This window comes from Cebus imitator, unplaced genomic scaffold, assembly GCF_001604975.1.
Source record: "Cebus imitator isolate Cc_AM_T3 unplaced genomic scaffold, Cebus_imitator-1.0 Scaffold80, whole genome shotgun sequence".
In the NCBI taxonomy this organism is placed as follows: Eukaryota; Metazoa; Chordata; class Mammalia; order Primates; family Cebidae; genus Cebus; species Cebus imitator.
In genome coordinates this window covers 5,403,250-5,425,269 of record NW_016107395.1, presented here as the reverse complement: position 1 = coordinate 5,425,269, position 22,020 = coordinate 5,403,250, and the positions used below count along the sequence as shown (strand labels likewise).

The 22,020-nt window shown below is 33.9% G+C and overlaps 1 protein-coding gene across 1 annotated transcript in view; it reads left to right on the top strand.

Moving 5' to 3' along the window:
• EMB (embigin) overlaps positions 1–11,402 on the top strand; it is a 55,899-nt gene extending 44,497 nt beyond the window's left edge. Inside the window, 6 exon segments of the mRNA XM_017533190.2 lie at positions 1,435–1,562; positions 3,829–3,997; positions 4,000–4,104; positions 5,251–5,284; positions 7,687–7,741; positions 8,317–11,402. Coding sequence (XP_017388679.1) covers positions 1,435–1,562; positions 3,829–3,997; positions 4,000–4,104; positions 5,251–5,284; positions 7,687–7,741; positions 8,317–8,334 — 509 coding nt within the window. The 3' untranslated portion in view covers positions 8,335–11,402.
• The last annotated feature ends 10,618 nt before the right edge of the window (positions 11,403–22,020 follow it).

The following is a 22,020-nucleotide window of genomic DNA, read 5'->3' as shown; positions in this document are numbered from 1 at the left end:
CTACTCACAGGTTTAAATGAATATTGGTTGGCTGCTTGTTTGTTATTTTCTTCCCTCATTTTTTTTTTATTTTTTATTTTTTTTCCTGTTTCCATTATTAAGCATAAAAGAGGTTTTCAATACCCATTTTTAGACTGCATTCTACCCTGGGCAATAAAGCAACATTTCCGTTCTCTCTCCCTCTTCCTCTTCCTCTTTCTTCCTCTCCTTCATTTTTTTTAATCTTTTCTTTCTTTCTCTCTCTTTTTTTAAAATTGATTATAAGTATTTTATAGTCAGCACACTTATACTAAAACAGTACTACAGAAATTTTCTCTTAAAAAAAAAAAAAAGTGTGGCTGCCCTCCCTCTGAGGCTATAGGGAACCTTGTGGCTTCAGAAAATAATCTCTATTTTAGCCAGGCTCCAATTTCTGCTTATCTTCAGGTCCTTAGCTGACATTATGATTTTACCTATTCTTTTTCCCTACTGGCAAACTAAACATATAAATGAAAAAAGTAAACACACAAACACACATGTGTGTACACACACAGACACACAAAACCAAAAAAGCAAAAACCTGTTAAAATTAGAAAAAGTAAAACAAAAAAAATCAACAAAATAATGTTTGTTGATGAGTCTACGTTTTCAGTGTAAGTTTACCTTCTATAATACATCCTTCAGGGTCAATCAGAAGGATCTGATTGCATCATAGGATTTTCATTATGCTGCTTATGCTCTTATATTTTAATATTCTTTACCAAGTTATTTACATCCTTAGACATAATAAAATAAACTTAAAAAAAAAGTTCACTTTTTTCTAAATTCAGTGCTCATTTGTATTCTGTTTCTAATGGAATCTACTTCAAACTTTCTTGACTAGAAAATTTATCATAATAGATGTTAGTATATATATTTTTTACAAAACCACATGAAAGTGTTTTTAAATCTTATTTTCTTTCTTACACTGTTCTCTTTCTGTTAATTTTCCTTTGTTCCTTGTTCCCACCTTCTCCAACTCTTTGCTGGCTCCTCATAAATTAGTATCAACTAAAGATTTCCTATCCTGGAAATTTTGTCTTCTCACTCAAATGCTACCTAAGGCTAAAATTTTGAAGAACATAATTATTGTAAGATAGCTTAGTAGGTAGGAAGAAAGAACAGGTTTGAAAACATGAAGCCCCTTTCTTATCCAAAACATGTAACTTATCCCAAAAGTAACAATACTTTTGTTGTTAGGCTCAATAATAGAAGACCTTCCATTTCTGTACATTGGAGACAATTATATTGAATCTATCTACTATTATTACTACTACTAGTTTCATTTATATATAACTTAAAGTGTATAAAATAATGTATTAATGAAAAAATGAAAGGAGACAATATCAACAAATTTAATACATTTCATTTGCCTAAACTCTTTCAGTAGCATACATTTCTCTGTTTTATTCTTAGTCCCTGAACTTCATGGGAAAAACAAGCCATTGATCTCTTATGTCGGGGATTCTACTGTCTTGACATGTAAATGTCAAAATTGTGTTCCTTTAAATTGGACCTGGTACCGTAGTAATGGGAGTCTACAGGTAAGATATTTCCTTGATTTTAAGAAAACAAACAAAAAAAACCCACTATTTATTTAATAAATAACAAGATTGTAACAGACTCAACCTTCCTAAGATGATTTATATTTTTGCTATCTTCTATTTTAACATGTGTTCATAAAGAGCAGTGATCAATGGAGTTGTCATTTGATGGTTTTTGGCATGTTTACATTGTACATATGAAGATACTCTTCACGTTTCATTACCTGGTACTTTGTTTTTTAGGTTTAACAAGTTACATTATTTGAAAAGAAGTTACATTTCATGTTTAGTTGTCTAGTTTAGAAATAATGCCATCAGAAAAGATTCTTTTTAAAAATCATTCCATGAACGTAACTAGAAAAAATGCCAGCCACCTTTTTGGGCTTCTGCTCCTGAACTATCTGTGATAGAATGCAAAATAATGGTACTATTTGAGAAAGGAATGAAAACTTTTTAACTTAAACTTACATCTTGGGGTTCTATCAGTAAGTGCCATTTTTTTTTATAGCCTTTAACATACCTGACAGAAGCCAAATACTTTTAATTCCTTTTTTACTAAAAGAAATGGCTATTCAAAGAGTTGATACTAAGAAAAACATGAGTATTTTGTAAATAATTTCTGGTTTCCTGTCTTCTTTCCAAATGGCCTCTAATGGCAGGAAAATTTAGGACATTGTCCTTTAACAGACACCCTTCTTTTGCCCTGGTGCTAATAAGCATTACAATCGAAGTTCCATTAAAGGCGAGCTATAATTCTAAAAGGAACATAGGAGAGAGTGTAGATGTTACAATGAAATATTAAATTCCTTTTTAGACAGAATTGGTGTTATTATAGACTATTGTTGGATGACAGATAAAGGACTCAGAAGGGAATGTGACTGATTCTGTGGCAACAGGTTTAGTTTTTCAATGAAATAGCTTCAACCAAATCCCATAGATGTAGACGTAAGCCATACCTACTCCCACTTGTCTTCTGGTGGATGTTGAGGAAAGGCAATCATTGTGTATATGTAATTTTTTTAAAGTGTAAATTTGTAAAAACAAATGTCAACTGTGGTATTTGAAATCCACAGCTTTATTGATATGCATGTGATAGAACAATACGTGAAAAATATTAGCCTCCATCTAATTATATCAGATGTTGAAAATGTCATTTTAGATGTACCGGTGCTTCTGTCCATTGCTTTTCTAGTAATTATCCTCTTAATTTGATTCTAAGCATGAGTTGTATTAGGGTGTGAGAAAAGTTCAGGGAATAGGGCATAGGTCAAAACTTTAGCACAAATGCCTATTCAAATATAGACCAACCATGTGCATCAAAAGCAGCTGGGTACTTATTAAAAATATGGTACTTTGATTGATCAGCTGTGATCAGTCAGTACCAAACATCCCAGACAGAGCCGTGAACATGGTGCCAGATCGCTGTAATTTTTTTTGCACAAATAATATAGTCACAGACAGTTCTTCCTTGGATAATCTCTGCGAATATATGGATCCAGATTACTGTTTATTGAGCAGTGCAGTTGAATCATGGAGCACGGAAAGCATCCAATGGCTTGGGAATAAAATTTAATTTAAATAGATTAAATAAAACAGACCTAAATAGCTTACTATGGAACCTTGTGAGGCTGTGGAAAACCCAGGAAATCTTAGAAGCCAGCTTATCTGAGAGACAAAGAAATTCATTTATGTAAAGATAGAAGGTGTGCAGTTCACTTCGGACCCTAGGCCCACAGAGGGTTCCCTGTAGTCTATCTATATCAGCTCCAAAGGCCTGAACATCTCATCTTCATTTCCAGCCTGGGGAAATCCCATTGTCCAGATGAGTGATTTTCCTTTATAGGAATGATCAGAAATAGTAGCTTCGAGGGTGGTAGTTGTTTGAATGTGCCTCTGTGCTTGTGAAGAAAAAAGTACTTTGACTAAGGCACTAGGCAGGGATAGGAATGTGAGACTCAGGTGACTGGGATTTTTCTGTTTTTAATTCTTATGTAATATTTAGCCATGATGACCTACTTGCTTCTTTGTAGTTTTAAACATTCAGTGCTAAATCCTTACAGCAATGTATACATCTTTTCTTTGCTCCCTGGGAGATCAGACTCTGATAAGACTTAAGTCTTTTATAAATAACCTCTCACACATTTTAATATGCCTTTCTCTAGTAAACAATTTTGTTGGCATTATCTTAGAGCTTTCGCTCAAAAACTACATCATGTATCTTTTACATACTGTGATAGGAATGGATTTTAATGTCTCCTTATATTAGGTTCCTGTTGGTGTTCAAATGAATAAGTATGTGATCAATGACACATATGCTAACGAAACAAAGCTGAAGATAAAACAACTGTTGGAGGAAGATGGGGGATCTTACTGGTGCCGTGCACTCTTCCAATTAGGCGAGAGTGAAGGACACATTGAGCTTGTGGTGCTGAGCTATTTGTGCCCCTCAAACCATTTTTTGCAATAGTGGCTGAGGTGGTTCTTCTAGTGGCCATCATTCTGCTTTGTGAAAAGTACACACAAAAGAACAAGAAGCATTCAGGTGGGATTTCTTTATTTTAGAAAATATTATCAGTTAATTATAAGCGTCATTTACTTATGATTTGGATTATGATTTGATACATTTCAATGACTTTAGGATTTTTGGGGAAAAATATTAATTTTCTTATGCGGAGCAGTATTGGTGACAGTGAGTTAGGAACATATATCAATGATCTTTCTGTTTCAGTTTCTGTAAAAACTTAGTATTAAAAATGCCTTTTTTTCCTTTCTCTCCCCCACCCCACCCTCCCCTTTTTTGGTGCTACTGGTACCTAAGCACCAATTAGGTGACATGTATTCTGGCACTGGAATATTAGAAAAATCTTTGATAGCTTAATATCAAAGATCTCAAAGAAACAATTTTTCTTTCACTTAGATAATCATTTCAAAAAATATTTTATTAACGATTCCAAAGTTCCTAATCAAAGAGAGACTGTCCTGGCTGGGTGCAGTGGATCATGCCTATAATCCCAGCACTTTGGGAGGCTGAGGCAGTTGGACCATGAGGTCAGGAGTTTGAGACCAGCTTGGCCAAGATGGTAAAACCCCGTCTCTACAGAAAATACAAAGAAAATTAGCTGGATGTGGTAGTAGGCGCCTGTAATCTCAGCTACTTGGGAGGCTGAGGCAGGAGAATCCCTCCAACCCGGGAGGCAGAGGTTGCACTGAGCCAAGATCGTGCCACTCCACTCCAGCCCGGGTGACAGAGCGAAACTGCCTCAAAAGAAAAAAAAAAAACAACAAACAAACAAAAAAAACACACCACTGTCCTGCCATTTCCTATTTTTCTATTTTTGCAGTGTGTGCCTGAAGGGTTACAGGTTGAGAAAGCCATAATCCCTCGAGAAAATTGACCTTACATCCTGTATTCTTTCCTGATTTTGTACTAAATTTTAATAATTTAAATAATGACAAACTAATCAGTCATATTTTTGAAAATACCAGGCCAGTAAACTATGTTTGATTAGAAAAGCAGATGAGGTCGGTAGTGCAGATGAAGGAGCTGTAGCTGTCTAAGGTGTCATGTCTCTCCTTCATTTCAAACAGGAGAAAGAGCACAGTACTTTCTTAGGAAGGAGGTTTAATTGAGCACGTGTTCCATAAAAATGACAAATCAACTTCATAGTAAAATTCTTTTTTTACACAGATGAGGGGAGAGAATTTGAGCAGATTGAACAGCTGTGAGTATTATTCTTTACAGATTATTTTTCACTTGAGTAAAATACAGGGAAATATAAAATTGACTGAAATGTTTGCAGTTAGGGGGGAAAAAACCGGAGGAGAATTTTCTATATACATCGATGTGGTGGTGAAAAGTGGCATTCCGAGTCTAACTGCCTGCATGAGAATCCCTCTACATCACTTACTGCCTGCACTGCTCTAGACTTCTGCTTTCTCCGCTACAAAATAGGTTTAATAATATTATTTACCACATGAGACTGTTGGATGGAATGAATACCATATATGTATAAATGCATAGCATAGGTTTTGGTGCACAGAAGGTGTACAGTAACCATTAGGAAGTATTTAATATTATTTCTTTAAAGCAATCATTCTCAACCCAGGCTGCTTTGATCACTTAAGAGTCTTTTTAAAAATAAAGTTGCTCAGAGCTTACTGGATCAGAAGCTTACTGAATCTCCTGGATCAGAAGCTCTTGGGTTCGGCCTATGGCATCTATATTTCTTGAAAACATCTAACATGGTTTTGATCCTCCGTCTGTTGAAAATCACTGGCCTAGAATTCTACTAGTTATTGTTATTCAGAGAACATAAATTGTGCCACAGTTTGTCTTACACAGCCTCCTTTGTTTAGAGTTAAGCATGAGGAGGTCTGGGAATAAAATCACCAGGGATGTAATTTAGTTTGGCAAAGATGGGAGTTCCTAGTTCCTCCAAGCCAGAGAACTGAGTGTGGAGGCCAGTAACAGAGGTGCCTAAGACTGGGATAATGTCTGAGCAACAGAGCCAAGGGCTGGGGACCAGGAAAACGAGGCTAGATTAAAGTTGCTTTAAAAAACCTGAGAAGTGGAAGGCCTGAGCAACTATTCCCAACACAAAATGGCACTTAGAGTTTATCAGCCAACAGGAGCTCTGTGGAGTGAGTGTTACAGACACAGATACCTGGACTGGTGCACACAGTTGTTATTTAGATGTTTGTAGACATTATTGAAATAATCATGTTTACTCTGTTGACGTAGGCTGGTACCATAAACCAACGTGATATGAGCTTCCAAATTAAGGGTACAAAATAACTATATCAGAAATCCTGTAACCCCCAATAGGAAAAAATAGTGTTGTCTTAGAATCATAGACTCTTATAGTTGGAAGGGAATTATATCTCTTCCAAGACAATCCCTTATCTTTCTGGAGAATATAAACATCTTATTTATGTTGATTTGAACTTTAAATCTTTCTGATTTCCATGTATTGGTCTTTTTCTTATTCTTAGCGTCATATAAAAAACATGACAGTCATTGACATATTCGAAGACAGAACCTAGCTCAGATTCCTCTATTCTCCCAGCTCTGCCTCCCACCGTCTCTAACCATTCCTCTAGCTCACATTTGGTGGTTGTATTCTAATTTAAAACACACTCTGAAAGGATGGTGCCAGAACAGTGTAGAATGGACTATCACTTCTAAACAATGTAAAATTGATTCAATCTATAGTGTAAAAAATGAATTTTTTTCCGAAAGTTGGGATAATGTACATCTTGTACTCATCATGTACAGCACCATAAAGATCACTGAAGGGGTTTAGTTTTTCTCATCTTTAGGGTATTTCACTATCTTTAGATTGTATACAAATATCAGGGGCACTTGAACTCATTCAGAGCAATGAGTGTTTTGATGCCCCTCAAACCATTTCTTGCAATAGCTGCTGAGGTGGTTTTTTTAGTGGCCATTATTTTGCTTTTGAGGAGTACACACAAAAGAAAAAGAAGGACTCAGTGGGATTTCTTTTTCCTTTTCTTTTTTTTTTTTAGAAAATATTATTAGTTAATTATAAGTAACACTGTCTTATGATATGTGTTATGATTTGATACTTGAAGCCTGCCCCAAGACCTTGAAGGACAAGGTATTCATTATGCATACTGGTTATTTAGTTTTAGTTCATCTTTAGAATCTGAGGCCCACATTTGTAGTGCTGCTCTGATGAACTTTGGGTGGAAAAAGCACCGTGTTTAACCACTAATTCAGTGTAATAAGCATACAAATATATAGCACCCAAATCACACATGTTGGCTGACCTCCTAATTAGCTGTTACCTTGCATGCTTCCAAAACCACACATCAGTTATGGTCTTTATGCCAAAGTCCTCACTCGTGCTTGGGGAGAAGCAATTCTCCCTATGCATAAAATCAATAAGCCTTTGTCACTATTATCTGTGGTAACAGCTCCTCTTCAAGCAATGTCATCAAAATATATTCAACATTATAAGTAAAACACTTTTAGGAAAAAAGAATTCTGTCTGTATTGACATTTTACATTTTAACCTGATAGTCATGATATCAGTGATGTACTGACTTAATTTTATGTAATATAAACATTTAGTAATTTTCTTTTTTGTTTTCTATTCAGGAAATCAGATGATAGCAATGGTATAGAAAATAATGTTCCTAGGCTCAGAAAAAATGTAAGTTACTTCTGAGTGATATTCCAAATAAAAGGTAAAATTCAATATACATAGGCTGTCTATTAATCAGTTACTTTTTTTTTTAGTTCCGTAAAAAACCTGGTCATTTATGATTTGCTTGAATATGCTTGTTCACACTATTGTAGGGGAAAATCTACAGAATAGTTATACAAAAATAAATACTATCTTTTTTCACCAGAAGACACTTAGCCACCAATCCAGAAGTAAATCTTTTGTGCTGGCTGTATATTTTATTTCATCACCATGAGCTAGTTTCTTTTAGTTTTTCATGTAGCTTTATTTGTTTTCCTCTCAAATTTTCTAGATTTTCTATTATTTTATTCTTATATATTGCCATATATTTGGGGGTGTAAACTTATGCACACTAGCTAACTTTTTTTGCAGATTGGGTTAAAAATTTCTTAGCTCATTAACATTAGAATAGGAGCTCTTTGTTTTGGCCGTAGATTGGATCCCTCACTTCCCATTACTTTTTGCTTTGCTAAAGCGATAGTAAGTTACTATAGAATAACCAGAACATACTAATTATGTTTCATATGCTTTATTTAACTCAGGAATCTACGGGCCAGTGAATGCAAAACATCATGTCAAGAATCATGAGACTATAAACAGAGTTCACATTTCAGCTTTGTTTATACTTCCTGTTACGAGCCTCTGAGTTTTTAGTTTTAAAAGGATGAAAAGCTTATGCAACATGCTTAGCAGGAGCTTCATCAATAATATATGCTATCTCAGTTCTAAAGGTATATTTTCATTTTGTAATTATGTTACATAAAAGCAATGCAAATCCGAAAAAATATATTCGATCAGAATAAAATTAATTATATTCTGATCTTCAAAGGACACACAGAAAGGCATCAGCAAAATCACTTAATACTTCATAGAACAGAAATCACTCAAAACTTGTTTATTACCAAAGAATTCACGGAAAAGAAAGCCTTTGACATTTGTCTTAGAAAGTTATTTTTTTTTTAAAAATCACGTTTATTATAGACTTATGTGTAACAATTTTCATGTAAAGACCGTCTTTCTGTGATAGTGAAAAAGTATGTCTTTACTAAGCTGGAATGAATACTTTCTGCATTTGCTAGTGATAGTTATTTTACAATCTCCGCAAGAAAAACGTACCTTTTATCTGGAAATATTGACTTAAGGCAAATAAGTAAAACTGCGTGCTTGCCCTAAAGCTCTGTCACTAAAAAAAGCAAAATTCCCAGTCTTTATTCCACTCATAAATACTGCTTTCCCCACCTGGCTCAAGTGCTTCTTGGTCTTTAAGTAGGGTTTTGAACTCCCTAAGGTATACAATTGCTCATGTTTTAGGGTGCAGGTCCATATTGTGTAATACATGCAGCACTGCTACACTGATGCTTTTGTGACTCATAGTTTCCTGGTGTCTTTGATTTAATACCTGGCTTTCTGGTATCTATGGCTGGTTAAATATCTAAACATGTATTATTAGAGCTTTACAATAATAATTCCTTTGACTGAAATCCAGAAGTACTAAAGTACTTCTTTTATATTGCTGTGAATGCCTTAGACTTATCTTCAAAAATAGGATACTTCGTTTCTATTGCGTATATAACTGAAATATTTTATAAACTCACTGTAATCAAATCTTATGAAATCTGAATCGATGTGAAAAGTTGTCAGTGCTTGAAATATTAAAATCATGCCACAGGGTACCAGGTAAATGACCATGATGTGTCCTTGGGGCTTGTGGGTCCAGTGTCCCACTGCTCATGGAGCAACAACTTTAAGAACAGAAGCAAAGAGTGATGGTGAGGAACCCATGATTCTTGGTGACTAGGGGATTTAAAGGTTAGGGAGGAAGAATTCAATGATTTGAAAGAAATACTTTATAAAAACTTATTCCATGTATTGGCTAAGAAAAATATAAAATTTTGGTGATGAAAATTATATAACTAATGTTTACCAATATTGCTACTATGAAGAATACACATAAGGTAGTGACTTGGAAGCTGCTCAATACTTTGTTGCTATAGCAAAATGCAGTATTTTGTTTTAAAGCATATTAACTCAACATATAAGTTTGTTGAACTTGAATACATTCCCGGGTAATGGCAAACTGCTTTTTATTATTGGTCTTAGGGCCATGCATTTATTTTAGTTTAATTCATTATTATTTTAACAACATCATCTTGGGTGATATCCATATAATGGCAGATAACCAATCAGGTTAATTAATCTAAACTATTTGAATTCCGAGAACTATTAGTCAAACCTGCTGTTTGACTAAATACAATTCAAAAAAGTGTATTTGTGACGGGGACTATAGAACACAAGAAAACAAATATGTAGCTCATCTGCAGTATGCATTCTTCCATTTTACTACCACTAACCATTGAAGCTGATACAGTTTTCAAGTAAGAAGAATTGCTTCCTGAAGATAAAATAATCGGAAATATTTCTATAATAAATTGAATTTTAAATTGGCAGTACTATTTAGTTTTTTCTAGCAAAGAATTTATTTCAGTAACCTTAAGTAGAAAAAGTACTCAAAAATTAAAGTTGATTTTTGGCTTTTAATAGTCTTTCTAGAGGTCTTCTAGAAAATCACCACTATTGGATTAAAAATGGACTGCTTCCATTAACCAATCTCATAAAGATGATAAATGGATTAACAAAAACTGACCAACCATAAATTGACTACAAATGATAAGCAGCATAAAAGCTGAAGTAGGAAAACTACTCCAAGTTTATGTATTAGGCACATTGGGAAATTCTTTTAATCTTTCCAGCTAACAAGGATTTTCAGCATAATAAGTAGATTTAATGATGGCATAAAATTCATTTATGCCAAAGTGCAGATCTTCTTTTGCAGTCTTTTTGTTATTATCCAAACATCTAGCTGCTCAGGCCCAGATCTAGAACTCATTGTGATATTTTCTTCTTCTGTATGAATTGTAATACTTACGGGTCAGGAATCCCTGCTCCTTTGACCTTTTTAGTAGCTCATGAATCCACCCCATTGCCTCCCCAAGTCTGCTCACACCAGCTACAACAGTTAATGCCTTGACTTTCCTACCTCAGGCTCCTTTTCTATCAATCCCTCTTTTGCATGGCTGCCCTGAGTCCACTTTCTCAAACACAAACCTCACTATGCAACTTAAAGTGACAGGTACCACGTGGAATCTCTGTAGGCTCACCTTCGCCATTTCTTAATATCACATGCTCCAAATTGCTGTTCTCTATCCAGTCTCTTGAGCTAGACTTGGCACACGGAGATTCCACTTAGAAAGTGCTCTTCATACTTCTACCTGCTTGACTAACCCCAGATTATCTTTTAAGACTTTAATCTGATCTTGTGTCTTGTAGAAGTCCCTGTACCCAGTAGAGAATGTATCATCCTACATTTTTAAATAACTCCACATTTATTTGTTTTTATTACTGTGTTATAAATATACATTTCTTGGTCTCTCTTGGATTATTTTATTTCTTTGTCCTGTAGCTACCACAAAGGATGCAATAGAGATGTCTTGAAATGTGTATTGAATGGATAAATGTATAAATAAAAATTAAATTTTCTAAATTTCTACTTATTCCTAGAAAAACAATCTAAATTATGACAAATCGGAATTGAAGAAATATTCTAATAAAGAAAAATAAACTTTTATAATTTCAGTATTTGCTTCTATTTGAAAAACACATAGAATAAAGTTTCAGTCATATTTTCTTTAATAATGAAATAATGTTTTATGACCAAAAGGAATTCTAATTCCTAAACTATTACACAGATTATGTTGCTTTCAACTTATTTAAATTCTTCTTGTTCATCATGTTTCATGGACGGTACAAATGCAAACCTTATTTTTATCCTTTATTCTAATAATATAATGCATTGGTTTTAAACGTAAAGAATTTTAGGCCAGGTGTGGTGGCTCACACCTGTAATCTCAGGACTTTGGGAGGCCAAGGAGGATGGATCACGTGAGGATAGGAGCTTGAGAACAGCCTGGGCAACATAGTAAGGCCCTGTCTCTATAAAAAATAAAAAAGAAGTTAGCCAGGCATGGTGCTTGCCTGTAGTTCCAGCTACTTGGGTGGCTGAGGCAGGAGGATTACTTGAGCCAAGGAGTTTGAGGCTGCACTGAGCCACGATTACCACTGCACTCCAGGCCGGGAGACAGAGGAAGACCCTGTTTCTGTTCCCCATGAAATTTAGTGATTGTATTCCTTTACATTGTACTGTCGAGAGTTGATGTTTGTGTTCACTCCACTAACTTCATTCCACTCTCCCCGCCAGTATACTTCAGAATATCTCAGATCCAATTCAAAACTTAATCTTAAAAGGTATAAGTTTTTTCAAAGTTTCATAGTTTGGTTTTTATGACTGAAAGCATTTTTTTCATTTTGTCTAATTGAACAAATTTATGCAAAGAATTGGGGACTTATTCCTTATTAGCATTGTTCATCTGTAGGTGGAAATAAGTTCAAGTATGTGTTACAGTATTAATTAAAATGACCTGCTTGTACTATACTCTGAATAAATACTAATTTAATAAGTGAAAATAGAAGAATGACTCAATTATTTTAGAATCTTAAGTTACACAGACTTACATAATGTCTATTTTTATTTTTATTAATCAATCGTGACTTTATCCTACTCTAATATTGAGAAAAAGAAAACTAGAACTAAAACTAAGGGCCCTTCTTTTATGTGATACTTACGAATGTATCTGCACTGTATCCAGAAGGTCAGTTACATGCCCTGTTTACCAATTGAATTATGCTTCACTAAGGATAATAATAATAACAACTGACACTGAGTGCATGGCATGTGATGGGCACAGTGCAAAATGCTTTGAGACATTTTGTTCACCTAATGCACACATGATCCTATGCTATAAAAACAATTAATATCTACTTTTTTATAGGTGAGGAAACTCCAGCTTAGAGAGATTAGGTAAGCTGCCTAAAGTCAACCTGTCCATAAGTATTTAGAGCTGAGATTCACATTCAAGGAGTCCTGAAGAGCCTAGGCTTAACCACCATGTTGGACAGTTTTGGCCTGCAAGTTACATGCTTCTTAGAAAATGAGGCTATTATCTATCATCTGTATTTTTTAACATAAATTTTATTCCTTTCAGCTCATCAGTTATATCATAAATTCCATGGAATTTTTATGGAATCCATGCTTTGGCATTCTTGTATCCCTATAGGGGTCCTGGGGAATCAAGACACATTTACATGCTTTAGAACTCTTTCTTTCTTTTTTCTTTTTTTCTAATTTTACTTATAAATTGAGAGGGTGACCATAAAATTTATCATCCAACCACTGAAAATGAAAGAATGTGCTATTTATAATTTCATCAAGACAACAGGGAGAAAATACCTTCTGGTCGCATGTTTAGCCTGCAGAGAGAATTTAAGTGCATTATGGATGGTCTGCCCTAGACACAGCAGTAGCATCGGCAGCAAGTAAATGATAAAAGTCAACTTTCAGGGAAATAGCCGTTTTTAGTAAAGACAGGGAAATAGCCATCCATTTTAAGTAAATGTCAGGTGAGTGTCACTATAAAGTGCCTATAATGAGACAGTTTAGTAAGCTTCAAGTTTTATTAATTTTCAAAATCATCTAATATGGTTAAGATTTATTGTAGTTCAAAAGTATGATTGACAAATTGTAAGAGAAGCTGGCAAAGAAAGTCATGTTTTTGCTGGCCTGTGGAATGCACTGGAGAATTCGCTGGACTTGCATATCTTCTGATTCATGTGCCATAATAATAATGTCTATGTGATTCTCAGTGAATCATGAATGCGTGATTATGCTTTTACAATAAAATTTGCTTATGAAGTCAGTGAAAATAATTGATGAATAACATTGTCAAAATTACTTTTAATCACATGTTAACCTGCAACATTTTTCTTATCTGTTTTTCATTTCCTCGATGGGAAAACACTAGGGACATTGTTTAGGGTGTTGGTTAAAATCTGTATATTATTTTTTATTTATTATAAAAATCCTTGCAAAGATTTTACGTTTAAAATCTTTGTTTATAAAAACTGATTTTGCTATTTAATTTTTAATTTACTTTAGAAAATAATGTAGCACAAATTCTTATTTTTTCTAAAGTTTTGATAAAGAAATGAAAATGTTAAATTTGTTACGTATGTAACTATAATACTATTTAATGCTGCAAAAACATGGCACAAAATGTTTATAACTACAGCATTATATTAACCCTGTACTTTTAAAGATAGAAATACAGTCATAATCTTTACTTTTATTTAAATCAAGGATCATGGATTTATTATGACATACTTTCTAATAATTATAATATTTTCCTTTTTAAGCATATGTGCCTAAATTCTCAAGGCCTTTCTGTACTGTGTAAATAGAACATAAAATGTCTATATAGGAATGTTTAAAAAGTATTTTCTGTTGCATGTAACTCAAAAGATATATCTAATATGCAATTAAATTGAATAAAATAGTACTTTGTGCATTAAAAATTTAAGTATTGGAAAACATTGTCATGCTTTTTATTTTTAATAGTTGTTTAAAAGTAAGAATAAAGGGACTAAACAGAAAACACTATTTTTTTAAATTTGTGCACACTCTAGGTAATTTAAATCATGTTGAACAATGTATCCTTCTCAAGCCCAATGAAAAAGTATACCTAGAGCTGGGACTCTATTTTAACACATCAAACCAGAAGTCTTTCACAAAGGAATTTTCAAAGTGTCCCAAATATATTTGAACAATATAAAAGGCAATTAGGAACTTCATAAAAATAGATATTTTAAGGCTACATGATGCATAGAACACATTTTCTTGTTGTAAGTAATTTTTTTAAAAACTTTGCCACGTTAGTTTAGATTGATTCAGGAAAAAATGCTTGCAAAATATTTCAAAATGTATATTCTATGAAAATCTCTACTACTACAAAAGAGAATCAATATTCCAAATAGAGCATTTTGATTTAACAGTTAACAGGAAAAAAATACTAGGGAAAATATAGAATATTTCACTATTTTATTTGACTCTAATTTGAAATAAATATATGCTAAAATGATTAATGACTAGTAAATAAGTATTTGTGTTCTAAAGCATGTGAGGCCAATTTAAAGGAAGTGAATAATTGTATTTGTTGGTGACTTGATTAGAAAACAATGATTAGGAGATCAACTTCTGGAAAGATGGAGTAGATGTACTTTCCCCCACTCCTCCTGGTAAGTATAGCTAACAACATTAGGTCTTATAAAACAAACAGTAAAAGATTCTGACTTTAGACAACACAGCTGCTATGGCCCCACCTCCACCTCCAGCAGCAAAGGCTCCCCAAGTAGGAGCTGGGAGCTGGGAGCCAAGACTGTCACTTGAACTGGTGACGAAGAATCCCTTTCCATTCCTAGTAAGAAGCGTAAACTCCCACTCTGGATGTTCAGATACACCTCTTCTCCTGGATTTTTTTTTTTTTTTGACATGGAGTCTCACTCAGGCTGGAGTGCAGTGGTACAATCTCAACTCACTGCAACCTCCACCTCCAGGGTTCAGGTGATTCTCCTGCCTCAGCCTCCTGAGTAGCTGGGATTACAGGTACGCACCACCACACCCAGCTAATTCTTTTATTATTAGTAGAGAAGAGGTTTCACCATGTTGGTCAGGCTAGTCTCGAGTTCCTGACCTCATGATCCGCCCACCTGGGCCTCCCAAAGTGCTGGAATTACAGGCGTGAGCCACTGCACCCACCCGCCCTGGATTTTTAATAGAGGCAGAATGAGGAACTTAGATTTCTAACTCTACCTGACAGTAATAGGTGAAGTGAGTACCTCTTTCCCCATCAACGTGGTGTCAGAGGAGGTCTACTAAACCAATTTAGATAAGGTCTAGAATTTCATAATACCTAAAATAAGTTTCAGTAAAAAAAAATAAATAACAAGAGTCATGAAATTCTCAACTTGTTTAAGAAAAAAACAATAGATGCCAACACCAAAGTGAAACAAATGTTAAAATTATCTAGGAATTATTTAAAGCAGCCATCATCAAAATGCTTCATGAGCAATTAGCCACAAATGAAAACCTCAGCAAATAGAATGTGGCAGAAAATAAACATGATATAAAAAATAATTAAAGAAAATAAAGATTATCCATTCTGAATAACAGGGCTAATTTAGACTGAAAAGAAATGCATAGAACCTCAGGCTCTGTGAGACTTAAATGATAATAATATTTCTATCATTGGTGTTGCAGAAGGAGAGGAGAAAAGGTTGGGCTGAAAAGGTATTCAAAGTAATAACAATTGAAAATTTCCCCAACTTTAACAAATGCCATTAACCTACACATTCAAGAAACTGAGCAAACCCTAAACAGAATAAACGGAATGAAATCAGGGTCAAAACACATCATAATGAAAATTATGAAAACTAAAGACATAGAATCTTAAAAGCAGAGCTGGAGAAACAACACCTGACCTACTGGGGAAAACCAAATGAATGACAGTGGATTTCACCTCAGAAACTACGGAAGACAAAAGAAGTGTCACATTTTCAAATGCTCATAGAATAGTAGTGTAGTCAGTCCAAAGTTCTATATCTGATGAAAGAATGCCTGAGTAATGAAATAGAAATCAAGACATCCTCAATGGAAAATGAACAGGAAACTGACTGACCAACCTTAAAAGAATGGTTAAAGACATTTCTTCAATGAGACAGGGAATCATGAAGGAATTTTAGAACATCAGAAAGGGAGAAATAATTTTTTGATAGAGTAGAAGCATCAAATACAATAGACATTCTTCCCTTCTTGATTTTTCTCTATTATTTTTAACTATTAAAAATTACAACATTGATCTGGTTCTCAATGTAATGTAAATGTGAAGGACATATTGGAGATACTTATAAAGGTGCGTGATAAAGGGACATAAAAGTAGGTAAGGTTTTTAAACTTAAATTGATAAAATTTCAATACCAGTGAATTGTAGCAAATCATATTTAAAGTTATGTAATTAGTTATATTATACCTAGAACAACCACTAACAAAGCTATAAAAGAAATATAATGAAATCACTATGGATAAATCAAAATGGAACTCTTAAAAAAAAAGCTTTAGTAACAGGAATTCGGGGAAAATACAGGAAGGAAAAACAAAAGAAATGGAAAATAAAAATAATGGTGGACTTAGGTTCTAGTAAATCAAGAATTACCCTAAATCTAAATAGGCTTCTTATACCAATAAGACATTGATTGGGTAGAGTGGATGAAAAAACTATATGCTGCCTACAAGAAACTCAATTCAAATGGAACAATAAAGGTAGGTTGAATGTAAAATGATGGAAATACATTTGCCATATAAGCTTTAATCAAAAGCAAGCAAGAATGACTATGTATCTGATAAAATGGATGTTAGAGCAAAGAAAATTACCAGGAACAAAAAGGGACATTACATAATAATAAAAGAATCAACCTACCAAGAAAATATAGACTAGTAATAGAGTTGCAAAATATGTGGTAGACTATCAGCAAAAACTGATAGAACTGAAAGAATAAATAGGCAAATCTACAATTATGTTCAGACAAATAACAACCCTCTCCCAACAACTGTTAGAACAGCTAAGCAAGAACACAGCAAGTATATGAAATAACACCGTCAATGAACAACATCTGATTTATATATATGTTTAGAATACTAACTCAAACAGTGGAATACACACATACCTATAGAACATATACCCAGATAGACTATATCCTGGACTTTTAAAACTAACACCAACAAATATAAAAGAATTGAAATCATAGAGTATGTTTTCTCATAAAAAATGGAATCAAACTAGACATTAGTAATAGAGATAACAGAAATATCTCCACACATGGGTGTTAAAAGATACACCTGGAAATAACTCTTGAGTCGAAGAGGAAGTCTTAGGGGAAATTTTAAAAGTAAATGGGACACAAAGTAAGTGAAAATATAACACATCAAAAATTTGGGCATGCAGCTAAAGCAGTGCTGACATTTATAGTGTTAAATTCTTATGTTATAAAAAGAAAGAGCCTCGAATCAACCTAAGCTCCCACACCAAGAAACTAGAAAATGAAGAACAAAAATCCAAAGCAAGCTAAAGGAAGAGGATTATGAATATAAGAGCAGAAGTCAATGAAATTAAGTACACAAACAGTAGAGAAAATCAATGAAACAAAAAGGTGGTTTTTGGAAATAATGATAAAGTTGGCAAAGCTCCAACAAAACTGACAGAGGGAAAAAAAAAGAGAGAGAGAGAGAAGAGAAAGAGACAAATTACCAATACCAGAAATGAAACAGGCAATAAAATTCTAGATATCAAAAGGATAATAAAGAAATGGTATGCACAACTCTACACACATAATTTTCACAATTTAGATGAAATGGGCTGTACAACTACCATGTGAATTATCAAGGATTATTCAATATGCAAAACATAATTGCATAGCTCCACAACTATTAAGGAAATTAAATTTATCATTTAAAAACTACCAAAAAAGAAATATCTAAGGCCAGATTGGTTCACAGGATACCACAAACATTTAAAAAAGAAATATGCTGGGCTCACACCTGTAATTCCAGCACTTTGGGCAGACGAGGTGGGTGGATCACCTGAGGTCAGGAGTTCAAGACCAGCTTGGTCAACATGGTGAAACCCTATCTCTACTAAATATACAAAAATTAGCCAGGCGTGGTGGTGGGCACCTGTAATCCCAGCTACTTGAGAGGCTGAGGCAGGAGAATCACTTGAACCCAGGAGGGGGAGGTTGCAGTGAGCCCAGATGGCACCATTGCCCTCCAGCCTGGGTGACAGAGCAAAGAAAAAAAAAAAAAAAAAAAAAAAGGAATAACACAAGATCTACATGATTTCTTCCAGAAAATGAAAGAGGGAGGAACATGAAACCAATATTACTGTTATACCCAAATTAAAGATAATACAAAATGAAGAAAACTGTAAACCAATATCTCTCATGAAGATTGAGCAAAAATCCTTTATGAATTGTTGACAAATAGCATTCAGAAATATATAAAATGAGTTATACATAATGGCAATTTGGAGTTTATCCTAGAGATGTAAAATTGGTCCAATATTTCAAAACAATCATTGAAATTCACCATGTTACCAATGTAACGGAGATAAATCAAATTATCATATCAATTGAGGCAAATTAAGAAAATGACAGAATTTGACAGTCATTTATTTGATAAAACCTCAGAAAGTAAGGAAAAGAAACACCCCCAACTTGATGAAGAATATTTACAAAAATCTTACAGCTAACATCTTACTTAGTGGTGAAAGTAGAAAGCTTTCCTCATAAGATGAGAACGATGCAATGGTGTCTCTCAATCCCACTGCTCGTCAACATATTACAAGATGTTCTAGGAAGCTCAATAAGGCAAGGAAAGGAAATAAAAGGCATCAATTATGAAGGAAGATACAAAGCTGTTCCTACTTGCAAATGACACAGTGGTCTACATAAAAAATAAAAGATCTATAAAAATAGTCCTAGAACTGATGAGTTCAGCAATGCCAAAAGTTCCAAGTAAAACATATAAAAATTAATTGTATTCCTACATGAAAGCAATGGTCCTGTGAAAACAAAAATTAAGAATACAATACCATGTATAAGCTCTTTTAAAAAATTAAGCACTTATGTAGAAATCTAACAAAACATGTACAGGATTCCTATGATGTAAACTACAAAACACTGATGAAAGAAAGATGGTTTAAACAGATATCCAGTGTTCATGGACTGGAATACTCAACAGAGTAAAGATCTCAGTTCTCCCCAAGGTAAAACAAACATGCTACCCTATTATTATAAAAACCTTAGCAAGATTTTTTTAAGACAAAACTGAAGTTATTCAAAAATGTATTTGGAAAGGAAAAGGAAACAGAAGAGCTGAAACAATTTTGAAAAATAGAAATGAACTTGGAGAAATCACTTCATCTTATTTTAAGAGTTGTTATATAACTACCTTCAGCAAGACTGTGTGGTACTAGCTAACGGATCGAAAAACTATCAATGAAATAGAAAAAGAAACCAGAAATAGTTCCACACAAGTATTCCCAAAGAGCCTTTTCAATGAATGTTGCTGGAAAAATTGCATATCCAGAAAGATGACCCACACCTTAAATCTCACACATTACACAAAAATTATCTCAAACTAGATTATAGATTTAATTATAAAGCAAACTACCAACCTGTCCTACCCATGTTTATAGAAGCACTACTCACAAAGCCAAGAGGTGGAAGCAATGCAAATGTCCAAATGTCATTGACAGATGAGTGGATAAGCAAAATGTGGTATATTCATACAATGGAACATTATTCATTCTTTAAAGTGGAGGAAATCCTGTCACATGCTATAATATGGATGAGCCTGAAGGGCACTATGCTAAGTGAAATAAGCCAGCCACAGAAAACATCTGTATGATTCCACTTATATGAGGTATCTAAAGTCATCCAATTCATAGAAATACAAAGGAGAATAAAGGTTACCAGGGGAAGGAGAAGGAGGAAGAGGAGTTGGTTAATGGGTGTAGAGTTTAAGTTCTACAAGAAAATGTTCTGGAGATCTGTTTCACAACAATGTGAATATACTTAACACTATTAAACTTTATACTTAAAAATAGTTCATCTTAACCATGGCAACATATATGGTTTTTAAACTATAACTCAAAAAGTGATAGGATAAAAAATCCTATAAATTTTTTAGAAGAAAAATAAAAGAAAATATTTAAGACCTAGAGCTTGATAAATAGTTCATGACATCAAAAGAACAAGCCATAAAAATAAAACTGGTAAATTACACTTCATCAAAATTTAAAACTTTTACCCTGAAGGACCCTGTTAAGAGGATGAAAAGATAATCTACAGACTGAGAGAAAACATTTGGAATACATGGTTTCACAGGATTCATTTAGAATATTTAGAGAACTCTCAAAACGACAATAACAACAAAACAAAAAATCTAGCTAGAAAATGATTAAAAGACATGAACAGGCCAAAGAGGATATATAGATGGCAAATAAGCAGATGGAAAGATGCTCATCACTAGTGATTAAAAATTGCAAATGAAGGCCACAATGAATATCACTACATACATATGAGAATAGCTTAAATTAAAAATACTGACAATACCAAATGTTGTTAAGCATACACAGAAATTATATCTCTCATATATTGTTTATGGAAATGTACAGACACTTTGAAAAGTAGTGCAACAGTTTCTTTCTTTTCTTTTTTTGTTTTTTTAATTTATTTTTGAGATGGAGTCTCACTGTGTCACCCAGGCTAGAGTGCAGTGGCATGATCTCTGCTCACTGCAACCTCTGCCTCCTTGGTTAAAGCAATTCTCTTACCTCAACCTCCCGAGTAGCTGGGATCACAGGTGTCCACCACCATGCCCAGCTAATTTTGTATTTGTAGAGATGGGTTTCTCCATGTTGGCCAGGCTGGTCTCGAACTCCTGACCTCAGGTGATCCACCCACCTCAGCCTCCCAAAATGCTGGATTACAGGCTTGAGCCACTCTGCTTGGCTCTAACAGTTTCTTAGAAGAATAAACTTATATTTATATGGCCAATAAATCTCACTCCTGGAAATTTATCTCAGAGGAATGAAAACTTATGTCCACACAAAGAATTGTTCATGATTGTTCATAACAGCTTTAGTTATAAAATCTTAAAACTATAAGTAAACAAAATGTCTTAAAGTAGAAGGATATTTAAACAAACTGTGGTACATCCCTATCATGAAATATGCTCCAGAATAAAGAGGAATGAACTATTGATGCATGCAACAACTTGGATGGACTTCAAGGATGTTATGCTAAGTGGAAAAAAAAAGCCCATATCAAAAGATATGAGTCCATTGATATGACATCCTTGAAAGGATAAAATTACTGAGATGGACAACAAATTAGTGGTTACCATGGGTTAGGAATGCTGAGGGGAGGGGAAGTGGGAGTAGATGGGACTATAACGAGGTAATAATAAGGAGATCTTCGTGGGAAGAGGTTAGTTTTGTATCTTGGTGGTTATGTCAATCTGCATATGTAATAAAAGACATAGAACTATACATATCCATTAAAACCAATGTCAATTTCCTTCTTTTGATATAGTAGTATTATTACTTAAGATATAAGCATGGGGAGAAATTGAATTAGGTGAAAATGGAACTTCTGTAATATCTTTGCAACTTTCTATGAATCTGTAATATATTTCAAAACAAAATATTTAAAACTATTTGAGACAATTCATTAATCTAAAC